Below are 12740 nucleotides of genomic sequence, written 5' to 3' on the forward strand. Positions count from 1 at the left end.
TGTTTAATTCAGCCATCTCAGACCACATTTTAGCAGCGAGTGTTGGCTGTGAGAAATGTAGCAGGTGGCAGGGCGGTTTTGTGGTTAGAATATGTCTTACAAAATAAATGTCAGAGGTTTAATCTTAGTCATGTTCCCACTGATGGTTTCATTCTTGAGACATTTAACCCTGTACCACTTGCTGTGAGCTGCTCTGGAAACGGCTAGCAACCCAGTGACCTAGTTACGCCTGAGAAGAAAAGGAACTCCTTTAGAGCCTTTTTCAAATGCAGCTGTGCAATGGGTGCTGACAAAATCTGTGCTCAGGTATATATCAGGCTTTGGGGAAGAGCGAAAAAAAAAAAGTATTTTAATTTTTCCTTGGTGTGCAGCAAAAACAAAAAAAAACATGGAAAAATACTGAATATATATGTATCTATCTGCATGGAGACTGACTTAAGTATCATTTAATCTGTAATCAATAATTAGTTGATAAACCTCAATCCTATGAGAATCTTTTGCTTGTATTGAAGCGTATAACAAGCTGTTTATCAATCAATGCAAATCATTATGAGCCTATTGGCATTCCTTAACATTACTTTGTGAAATCAATTAACCAGCTGTAGCAACACCTTTACCTCACAATATTTCTTCTTCTATAATGGAAAAGCGCTGCTTGGTGCTCTGAAGACAGTAACTATTGAGTGTGAGGCCCTCTTTCGATACAACTGTCCCTCTTGTTTTTTTCCTTTTTTCCAGCAAGTAGTAACAAAAAATGTCAAGCTTAACCTTGAATACCTTAAGTCTAGACCAAACATCTAAAGACTCGAAAAAATGTTTATAGATCTATCAAACCTTGTCTATCAAAACATTAAATTGCTCAGTGAGTTCTGTCTAGTATGAATGCCAAATCTCCCCTAATGATGTTACTGACCTGTGTGTCCATTCTGAGCAGCAGCTAACAAGGCAAAGGTTTGGATGTGGTTGAGGTGGTGATCTAGGTCAAGATCATTGGGCCTGTTTTCCATGGGGGTGGTAGAGGTAACGTTGGTGGTAGAGGTGGTGTTGGTGGACGAGGTGGTGGTAGTAGTCGAGTCTGGTTGGTTAAGCAGCATTAACAATAAAGTGACATTTCCCTGGGAAGCAGCTTGAAGGAGCAGGGGGTGCCTGCTGTCCAGGGCAGCAGGCCCACTGCCACTTATAGAGGAGACTACGGAGGGACACCAGCCTGCAAGGGGAAGGAGGAGCAGGAGCAGTACAGGTTAAACTGGGAGGAGGCAGACCAGGAGGGAGAGGAAGTGACTAGAAGTGCTGTGCATTGCAGAGCAGGGATGTAAGAAGGTGGAAGGGAAGAAGAACAAATCTGATTTCCACACATACTCAGTAATACAGTCTCTATTGTCAGATGAGCAGCTACAAACAAAAAGGAATGCTGGGCAACTTAACAGTGGAAGTGCCCAACATTAGTTGGTCGGAGCTCATGTTGTACAGCCAAACACTGTTCAAAGCAACCTTTTTTTTAAACGTATCTGCAATTTTGAAAAACCAATATCCATTTGTGTGAAACGCCAGAGTGCTTGGAAACAGAAATGAACTAATTTTGTACACCTCATTTTACTATAGTGCACACAAAATGCAATTGCATGCACTGTTGACTATTTTATTGCAAACATCTATCCATTTTCTATACCCCCTTAATCCAATCCACTAATTTGACTTAACTGCTATAGAGTAGTATGACAAAAAGTTGCATTATATAGTATACATACTGTTTGTAAAATTATTACGACATATAAGAGAGTGTGAGAAAAATTAACAAATGGACAAAGATGTCAAGCCAGTCAAAAATGGCAGCTGTGTGGAATTTCTATTTGTGTCCCAAAAAAGGGTCAAGTTTACCTAAATTTTGACTAAATATTAACACCCCCTCTAGTGTTACGTATGACAAAGTAAGAGGAAATTAAAAGTTCACAAGCAGAAAGATTTATACAAAAGCTAAGTGCTAAGCTTTTGCTACTTGAAACGGCTGCTAGCTAAGCTAATTGTCTGAAATTGTTTACTAGTAACATATCCTTTTAATATGGATGCTGCAGCATTTTATGTATGATTTCAGATGACTTGCTGTCAACCAAGACAACTTCACATCAGAGTGTGTGTATGTATCTGGTTAGTCAGTGGCTCTGCGAGTCCAGATTAGAAAAAAATAAATCAAATATACCTCTAAAAGAAGCCACCCGTTTTTCTTTATGTTCAATCTATTCTAACAAAAATCTCATGTTTATGAACAAATCAGTATGGGAGAATTGTAGGAAAATAAGCATAAGATTAAAAGACATACTAAGGTTTTGTTTTGGCTTAAGATGGACCTAAAAAGCATTTTAAAGGCTGTACTTTACTCGACCTGTTGGATTATCATTTCCTTTAGATTTGTTGCTAGATGTATAGTTTAACATGAACTGTAACATCTAAACTATAATTAGGTGCTTTTGACACTTATGATGCCTCCAAACATGTCCTTATGTGTAGAAAAATAAACATCTTTTACATATTCGCACATATTGTTTTTTGGTTGTGTGGTTCTATTTGTATTTAACAAGCAACTGAAATGTATCATGTCATTTGCTGAGAGCTGACTATTTACTATAAGTACTTTAAATTTAAAGTAACCCATACTTCAGTCATATATTTTGTATTTATGCTAGAATTCCAAAAATATCAAACAATGCTTGGCTGTACAAAAAAGCAAGTAAAAATCTAATAGGGGTTCAGCAAAGTTCAAGTTTTTTATACGATAGTAAAATAGATACCAATCATTTTAGAGTAAAATGTTATCCACAGTACTTACACACTGCACAAGGACAAAAGATACATTACTTAGTTGGATACTGTAGGAATTATACAGAATTATTCTAAGCAATAAAGCACAACAAACATACATACAGATGAGGTACAGAACAGCAAAGAGCTCTGTTTACTAAATCCAGCTGTGCTACAACTACTTTTCAAATGTTCAGGCTCATTGATCATGTTTTAATACACCAGTTCTGAAATATACAGGTCAAAGTATAAAAGTTAGCTGGAAAAAGACAGAATGAGGATTTCAGTTCTGACATTTGTCTCACGGACAAGAACAGAGATGCATAAGCACAAAGAAAAATTACAGCACCCAATCTCACAGACAAGATCAGGGCACCTTTTTCTAGGTTGCTATTTCTCTTTGAGTAGGTACTGGTGGTGGTGAGAAAAAGAGTAAGTGACATACCAGGTTTGCTGACAGGTGAATTTGTAGCCTTGCTTAAAAACTGTTGTAATTAAGTCTGAGTAGTAGCAGATTTTCCTCCATACCACTCTACAACTTTATATGATTTGTTTATAAATGTGATATGGTGAAATCAAATCCAATACTTGTGGAAAGAATGGCAACTCTGATGTTTTGCATTTGAAATCGATTTGCAATAAGAAAAAAATCACAAATGTCACAATGTCTTAAATGGCATTGAATGTGAGCATCAAATGCTAATAAGGACTTGAAAGCTTGCATCTGTGGCCTATCTTTTAATGATGTCCACATGAGCAAGTGTAAGTATCACAAATATGAGCACATGGTCAAGTTGTTCAGCATGTAGGTAGTAAAGGTTTTGTATGTCAATTTAAGTAGTTTGCTCTTAGTAAAACAGTAGGATGTATGAATAGATAGAGCAGCTATGCAATTTTAAAACAAGATTCATTTGCATGCAAATGTACAGCAAGACTGTCAAAAATGCAAACATACAGTGCGTAGATACTGGTATATTAAAGGATCATTCCAGTTTATTACAACTGAGAGTTTGTTCTTGTAGTTTTTGCAATCATGACTTTCAGATTTAACACAGCACACAACACTAAAAGGTTTAAAAGACAATACACATTACCACTAAGTCAGGATATTAATATAAAAGTATTGTCCCAAACAACTGAAATAATAAACTGGAATAATCTTTTATCATACTAAGTTCAACTAAGCATAGCAATAAAAGGCCCATTACAAAGTTAATATAAATGTTAACATTTATATTGAAACGACTGATTCACATAGAGTGCTGTCAATAACAAATGGTCAGTGGTCCAAGTTAATGGAAGGTGAAATAGGAAGGGAGATAGGAAGTGTGATCATGGCATGCCACAGGGGATGGAAAAAGGGAAGGGAAAGAAAAGCAGCTTCTGGCATCAGCTTCAGAGAGGATAGGGGTTACTGTAAGAAGGCCGACAAACCAATCTGAATATATAGGAGCACCGGGGGTCTCTAGTCTGCCTTAGTTCAGCCTGGCAATCAGTTTGCCCTGAAATTATCCTCCACGTTAGCAACATGTTGTCAGTGTCTGCTTTTGAAAGTGGGACTGACATAGCTAACGTGACAACATGGGAGATGTGAGAGTCCCAGTGGGAGGAATTATTACAGGTAGAGAAGAGAGATGAGTAGAGAAAGAATGCAGTGAGCAACATTGGATCTTGTAAGGTAATTTGGAGTAGAAGGATAGAGACAGTCAGTGCGGTTACATGCGGGCCATCGGATCGGATTAATGGCTAAATTACAATAAGATTGAGTTGTTCAGTTCATGTAGACAACTTAATCTGACAAGAAATCTAATCGGATTGGGTTACTTGCGATCGAATTAAGACCCCGAGAATACTCAATCCAAACGCCCTCTGAACGTGCATGTAGACGACAGTGGATCGGATCGAGCGTTCTATGCATGCTCGAGATTTTTTCCCACGATCGTCACCCGGACGTCGAAGGAGACAATATTACTGTTGTTGTCGCCGCCGTCAGAAAGAAATAAACAACGCGATGGAGAATGCGCCATTGTGCATCGCGTTTATGCCATAACCATGCTCATCACATATGTAGAGGGACGTAACTTTATCTTGCTCTTCGTTCACCATCTTTCTCGAATGCCTTCATTTTGTTGTTGTTGGTGGTGAAGACGTCAACCGGATATGGCTCTATTAGCGATAGTTGAAATGGGTACAGCGCTAACTATCGTACTGCAGTATCGCATGCTTTGTGCCAGTGAATCGATTCATTCACCACCATATATCCAAGGATAATTACCCTTGCTCAGATAAGGAGCATAACCCAACTATAGCTATATTCGAGTTAATCTCATCATGTCTGACAAACTCAATTGGCCCATGTGCTATTCTGCTTTACGTGCCTGTGGTTACATTAATTCCCCTGTGAAATGATCACTATGCTAGCCTATCCTAAGCTAGGCTAGCACCTAGGAAATACTCGAAGAAAAAAAGCAGTGGTGAGAGTTGGAGGGAGATGGAGCATGGAGGAGCCCCTTTACCTGATGCTGTTGCCAGGGGGCTGCCTGCTGAGGCACAGGAGCTACGGGAGGATGGAACACTAATGGAAGAGGAGGTGGAGGGGGGGTTTATGGAGGAGGGGCTACTGACAGTGGTGGCAGGACTGATGACGGGGGGGCACTCTGCACATGCTGCTGCTGGTTGCCGCTGAGGGCCCGGGCCAGACCCTGGAGGGCAGGGGGAGGGGCAGGCACCCACCTGAGAGGCTGTCAGGGCTGGGACCAGGTCCAGGGCAGGTTTGGGCGGCAACTGCGGTGTGGCTGGTTTTAGCCCGGCTCCAGGGGAGCGGCTGCTGTCCGCCACCACCTTGATGGGTGGATGAGGAGGAGAGGGGGTCTGGGAAAGCCCTGGCTTTTTGGGAGGTATAGGGGGAGGGTTTCCCCGGTCGATCCTGGCCACCGTAGGTGACTTGATGCCAATTGGATGACTCAGGCGGCTGGGAAAAGAGCCTCCCTCAGAGGCAGAGTGGGACAGGCCTGGACGCAGGGGTCCAACACTTCCTGAAGGAGGGCTGGTGAAGCGTGAAAGGACCTGTGTGACAGTGTGACGTGCTTGCTGCTTGGCTGCAAAGTTGTCACGGTTGGTGGGGGAAAGGTCACGGGCTGGAGGACTCTGGGATGATGTGCCATTTTGGTCCTGTTCCTGAAACTTGTAGCGAGCTGCCTGGACACGTGGACTGACTCCAGTGGGCAAGACATGGGGGGTTTGGCTCTCTGAGCCATTTTCTGTCTGTGCCAGTCCTCCTGAGCTACTGTGGACAATCCCTCGGCCAGTCGTCTTTGGCAAACTCAGACCCACATAGTTGGCAGGGGTTGGTTTGACAGGTATAGTGAGGGGGCTCTTCTTTGGACCCTCAACCTCTGTGGAGGGCAGGTCCGTTTGGCAAGACACTGTTTGAGAGCTGACGGGCTCTGTGGCCACAGAAACTGACGTCAGAGCTTTAGGTGTGGGTGGAGTTCTGGTGGTGGAAGGAGGTTCAGCTCCACTAGCAGCAGACAGAGGAGCAGCAGCACCATCCTTTCCGTTGCCCTTTTCAGTCCTGAGCTGCTCTACCTGCTGCCGCAGGCTCTGGCAGTCAGTCTCCTCTCGGCCCAGCCTGGCACGTAGCTGCTCACGTTCTGTGTCAAATTCTGATAGCTGCTTTTCCATCTTGGCCTCCATCTGTTGACTACGCTGGCGCTCGGTGCTCAGCTCATCCTGCAGACGTCCAGAGGTGCGACTCTCCTCATCCAGGCGAGCCTGGAGCTCGTCAAAGCGCTGTGACTCCTCTACCACCCGTGTGGCGAGCTGCTTGCACTCGCGCACCAGCATCATAACGATGTGTTTGTTTTTCTCGCGCTCGTCCTTTAGCTGCGCTGTTAGCTTGCGGTGCTCCTGCTCCAGGCTCTGGAGGTGCAGCTTTTCCATCTCCAGCTAGAAAATAAAAACACATAAAGTCAGAGGATAGTAGTATCCATTAATGCAGTATTTAACAAAAACACTCAACTCAGTCACTGACTGTATTAGTTACACTGTATTCGATATTATACGTTTTTACCATACCCCCTCACAGCAAAAAAAAAAACATTTTTACAAATCATGTACACTATATTGCCAAAAGTATTCGCTCACCCATCTAAATAATTAAATTCAGGTGTTCCAATCACTTCCATGCCCACAGGTGTATACATTCAAGTACCGAGGCATGCAGACTGCTTTTACAAATACTTGTAAAAGAATGGGTTGCTCTCAAGAACTTGGTGAATTCCAGCGTGGTACCGTGATAGTCAAGTCACGAAATTTCCATCCAGCCATCCATTTTCTATACCCGCCTAATCCATCAGTCGGGTTGCGGGGGAGCTGGAGCCTATCATAGCAGACATCGGGCGAAAGGCAGGGTACAGCCTGAACAGGTCGCCAGTCCATCACAGGGCCCCACAGAGACAAACGAGACAAGGAGTCCACACATGTCCCAGACTCCACACACATGCTCACACTCACTCCTCACTCACTCCTAAGGACAATTTTAAAGACACCAATTAATTAACATGCATGCTTTTTGGATGGTGGGAGGAAGCAGTTTGGGGATGGCCCCTTCCTGTTCCAACATGACTGCACACCAGTGCACACAGCAAGGTCCATAAAGACATGGCTGAGCGAGTTTGGTGTGGAAGAACTCGACTGGCCTGCACAGAGTCCTGACCTCAACCCGATAGAACACCTTTGGGATGAATTAGAGCGGAGACTGCGAGTCAGGCCTTCTCGTCCAACATCAGTGTATGACCTCACAAATGCACTTCTGGAACAATGGTCAAAAATTCCCATAAACACACTCCTAAACCTTGTGGAAAGCTTGCCCAGAAGAGTTGAAGCTGTATAGGTGCAAAGGGTGGGCTGACTTCATATTAGACCCTATGGATTAAGAATGGGATGTCACTTAAATTCATATGCGTGTAAAGGCAGATGAGTGAATACTTTTGGCAATATAGTCTATACCTGTGTCCACTCATGTGATATGCATAATATGTTGTCCTTGTGGTCTTGCGCCTGTCTTTGCAATCAAACAACAAGAAAGTGATTATCAAGTAGTGTCATGATCTGGCTTGGCTGTGGAGATGTTGTGTTTTCTGAGTTGTAGGTTGGACTGAGAAGACTTCACAAGAACACCAGGGTGGAGTCTGGTTGCTGCCTGCTGCCACACCTGTTCTTCATCTTCATCAAGACTCCTTCTTAAGGAGCAGAAGGAGCGCCAGTCTTTGCCAGCTAGTAAAACCATTTACAGTGGTAATCAGACCAGGTTCTTTTTGTGGCAAGTCTAGTGAAAAAATCTATGTGTATTCTTACAACCTCTTTGCTTCCCAGAGTTGAGTTTCCCGCACCCTATTCTCTGGTTCCTGAGATCGGTACCCCTTGGACCTCTTCTCTGTTGAAGAGAAGGACCCATTCCCAAATCCATGCTCGAGATTTTTTCCCGTGATCGTCACCCGGAGGTTGAGGGAGACGATATTACTGTTGTTGTCGCTGCCGTCGGAAAGAAATAAACGACGTGATGGAGAATGCGCCGTTGTGCATCGCGTTTGTGCCATAACCATGCTCATCACAAACTAAATGTAGAGGGACGTAGCTTCATCTTGCTCTTCGTTCGCCATCTTTCTCAAATGCCTTCATTTTGTTGTTGGTGGTGGTGAAGACGTCAACTGGAAGTGGCTCTATTAGCGATAATTGCAATGGGTACAGCGCTACCTATTGTACTGGGGTATGGCATGCTTTGTTGCCATTGATTCAATTAATTCACCGCCATATATCCAAGGATAATTACCCTTGTTCAGATAAGGAACATAACTCAACTATAGCTATAATTGAGTTAATCTAATCATGTAGACCCACTGATCGTCCCAAATGGCTCAAACCACTCAGCATTCTCCTGTACAGCACCTTTCCATCTGCCCTCCCTTCTCCCTCACCTCCTCCTTCTCCTCCACTGAAGACAACTGCATCAACCCCCGACCAATGGTGACTACAGGCCAGGTTGAGAGGCAGCTGGAAAGATTACATCAGCGGAAGGCTGCAGACACTGATGGCATCACACCCAGGATCCTGAAAACCTGTGCCAGCCAGCTGTCTCCTGTATTGGGACATCTGTACAACCTGAGTCTGAGTCAGGTGAAAGTCCTGTTGCTGTGGAAGACGTCCTATGTGGTTCCAGTCCCCAAGAAGTCGAGGCCATCTATAGACCAGTCTCTGACATCTGATGTGATGAAGGTCCTGGAGAGACTGGTCTTGGCCTAGCTGAGGCCACAGGTGAGGATGTTTCTGGACCCCTTGCAATGTGCCTACCAGTCCCACTTAGGAATGGATGATGCTGCCATCTACCTGCTGCAGTGAGCCCACGTGCACTTGGATGGTGGAGGAGATGCTGTGACACTTCTTTGATTTCTCCAGTGCCTTTACCACCATGTAAGGGGGTGAGAGGAGGGGGAGTACAGGACACTGGTGAACAACTTTGTGAAATGGTCTGAACAGAATCACATGAGCCTGAACGTTAGCAAAATCAGATAGATGGTGATCGACTTCAGGAGGAAGAAGACACCTTTACATCCACTAAGGATCATGGGGGAGGTTGTGGAGGAGGTGGAGGACTACAAATACCTGGAAGTGGTGATCGGAAACAGACTTGACTGGTTATCTAATACTGAGGTTGCGTGCAAGAAGGGGATGAGCAGCCTCTATTTCCTGAGGAAGCTGAGATCCTTCAACATGTGCAGCAAGATGTTGGAGATATTCTGTCAGTGTTGTTGCTGGCGCGGTTTTCTTTGCTGCTGTGTGTTGGGGCAGCAGAGCCAGCGACACTAACAGACTGGACAAAATCACTAAGAAAGCTGGTTCTGTACTTGGTCTCCGGTCTTTTGAGACCGTGGTGAAGAGGAGAACATTGAATAAGCTGTTATCCATTATGGATAATAATCAGCACCCTATCCATCACACCGTGGTCAGACAGCGGAGCACCTTCTCACACAGGCTGCTTCAGCTCCGCTGTCGAAGGGACAGATACAGGAAATCATTCCTGCCACATGCCATCACAATGTTTAATAAAAGCTGAAAGCACAGGTCATTATTCTCTATATGCACTATAGATATATTTTCTGTTAAACATACTGCTCAGTGTGAGCTACAAGTCTCATTTTTAATATTAGAAGATGTGCGACAGATCTGTATGAGAGAAAAGTTAATTTGCTGCTAAATGCTGATGAGAGAAGATGTTTATCTTTTAGATGAGGGTGGAGTGTCAAAATGAGGACAAAACAAAGTTCAAGACACTTAAAAATCAGCTTCTGCCTCCGTATTTTCACCTTTTAAGAACTCCTACCTCTCCCTTCCTTCCACTCTTTCCTCAAATACTCTTTCATCTATGCATATGTACACTTGTGTTTGGTACAAAGGTTCCATTTCAAAGGGTAATATTATGGAGTTTAGGCATTGGAGAACTATTCTCACAGTATCTTGATTATTGCTCACACTCTCATACAGCCAGCTTTACAGTACATCCAACACACACTATCACAAATCAATATCCTCAGCAAAGAGGAGGAAGAGAAACAGCGATGAAAAAAGAGGGAAATTGGGGCTAAGTCTTATTTGACACCTGGGTTCCCTTTTTGCTCGGGGCCAGATAATCCTAAAGAGACCTGACACACAGTCAAAACACAAAAACAAAACTGGCCTGCAAGTCTGCATCCATATTCCACTTTCTTTTTTCTAAACAGCAAATATGCATCCATGCATTCACCAGTAACAGAAATAAACAAACAAGCATAAAATGTTTTATTCTGACATTTTCCAGAGGATAATGTCGACCACAGAGATATGAGATGCATGCATCACAAATACCATTTTTGGCCAAACGGGTATCAGTAAGACTCATCTACTGATGTAAATGCACAATTTGATGGACTTTTATTTAATATGACTGCAGTTAAACTGAGGTTATATAAACACAGGCCCATAAATGATGCATTTTCTCCAATGTAATAGATTTTACCTGCTGCAAAGTGTTGACAGTTTGTCTGATGACCCAACACATTGTGAGATTCAGACTCTGAGCAGCGACTGGTTGGATTCTCATTAAGGCTGTTACTAACATTCATATTCTACCATGATTATTGACTAGTGGTGATTACCTGAATTTTCTACTTGTGCCACCACTTCACTTGATGTCACTTCAAAAAGCTTATGACCAACTGATTTCTGTCAGCTTCAATTTCACTATAGATAAAATTAGAAAGGGATCAGTTCTAAAAGAAACTGCCCACCGCTCCAGTGTATGGCATCTGTCTCTATAAGTGTGTGACCCTGTGCATGTGCATGTGTGTCAACAGGTGCCAACCTGGATGGGTTAAAAGCAGATGACAAATTTCGTGTATATGCATGTATGCATGACAAATTAATCTGATCTTAAAGGATCTTAAAGATCTTAAACTGTAGGACTCGCTAACAAAAGACTAGGGCATTTTTATGAGTTAAGAAAAATTGATAGTAAAGATGCAACAGTTTATGAACCTAACTCATTTCACTGTGCTTTTTTATGCACAAGACTGTGGGTATTACGTCAAAGATTATTTAACTGAAAAAGTGGCAGATGGTGTCTAACTTATATTTGGGTTCTTTATAGTTCTTTATTGTTCTGGTTTATCTCAATCTATTCTATTTCCAGTTATTTGGCTGTTATTTGAATTAATTAATCCTAGGGGTGACAAAAGAGCAAAATAAACCTAAAAAAAACAAAATCATGCTTGTGCTACCCACAATATACCTATTAAAAAGAAATATGCTCTAGTAAGTCAGGATGAATACATTTAGCTGACATTGTGCAGCAATAAATCCTGCAACACTGAGTTCCAGAGTTTCAGCAAAAGTCATCTTTAAAGTTCTGAAATACAAAAGGCTAAAATAAATTTCAGAAGGGAATGGAAATTTTGCCTTACCACCAATACAAGTGTCAAACAAAACAGTCTTTTCACAAACAGTCTTTCCACAGTCTTGATTTTGTCATCAACTTAAATTTTATCCCTGAACAGAAACCCCCATCCTCCCCCTCAGTGTCTTACCCTCCTCTGGCGGCTCTCAGCAGCAGCCAGCTGGGCTGACATGCGTTCCTGCATCTTCCTGCAGTGTGCCATGACGGCCTCCAGGACCGAGATGGGGCTGGACTCCAAAGGCACCCGTTCTTTATCCCCCCCAGGGACCCTGCACTCAAAGTCCCTCTGAAGGGCCAGGAAGGGGTCTGTCAGGCTGTAGTGTCCATAGCGCTCTTGAAGAAACACCTCTTTTCTCTGAGCCTGGAGAAACAGAGGAGGGGAGAAGCTGCTATTTAATATCCACAACACTGGACGAAAATTATTTCGACTCCATTCTAATCTTGTATGGAACAGCTATATTATAGATGCCACACTCGGAAAGAATGATTACTTCTGTTCTTTCATTGACATATTTCATCATGTTTCTACTACATGTAACTCTAAAAACTATGTCTTAACCAGGCTTAGTACTACAGAGTTCAGCCCTACTATGAGCATCATTATTGAGCAAAGCCTTGCTCTTTGCTCCAGTTGTTCAAAAAGGAAAGTCCTGTCTAAAAGGTCTCTGAACCACCCAGCACACATCCCTGACCACTGTGAGCCTATTTACCTGGCTGACTCCACAACCACTCTGAATCCCATCAAGCATAGCTGATCTCAGGTTACAGAGCAAAATGAGTTAGTTACAGTTACTATGAAGAAATATATGAATAAGCATTTCCTAGGTGTGACCAAAACTGATGAGCTGAACTAAATGTTGTGCCAATTCAAGCATAATCAACTATATATATCGGTATATATATCAATTATATATATACCGAACACTGAGTTTACTGTTCTTGTCTGGTATTGGTT

The 12740-nt window shown here is 42.8% G+C and overlaps 1 protein-coding gene across 2 annotated transcripts in view; it reads right to left on the reverse strand.

The window, feature by feature from the left end:
- The window catches only part of cttnbp2 (cortactin binding protein 2), a 128262-nt gene that overhangs the window by 61590 nt on the left and 53932 nt on the right, over window positions 1-12740 (reverse strand). For both annotated transcript variants that reach the window (XM_072386455.1, XM_072386454.1), the window contains exons 3-5: window positions 11916-12146; window positions 5313-6744; window positions 914-1207 (exon numbers count right to left, since the gene is read on the reverse strand). In XM_072386455.1, coding sequence (XP_072242556.1) covers window positions 914-1207; window positions 5313-6744; window positions 11916-12146 — 1957 coding nt within the window. The remainder of the gene's footprint in view (window positions 1-913; window positions 1208-5312; window positions 6745-11915; window positions 12147-12740) is intronic.

This window comes from Leuresthes tenuis, unplaced genomic scaffold (genome assembly GCF_036924035.1).
Source record: "Leuresthes tenuis unplaced genomic scaffold, fLeuTen1.0.hap1 SCAF_5, whole genome shotgun sequence".
Lineage (NCBI taxonomy): Eukaryota > Metazoa > Chordata > Actinopteri > Atheriniformes > Atherinopsidae > Leuresthes > Leuresthes tenuis.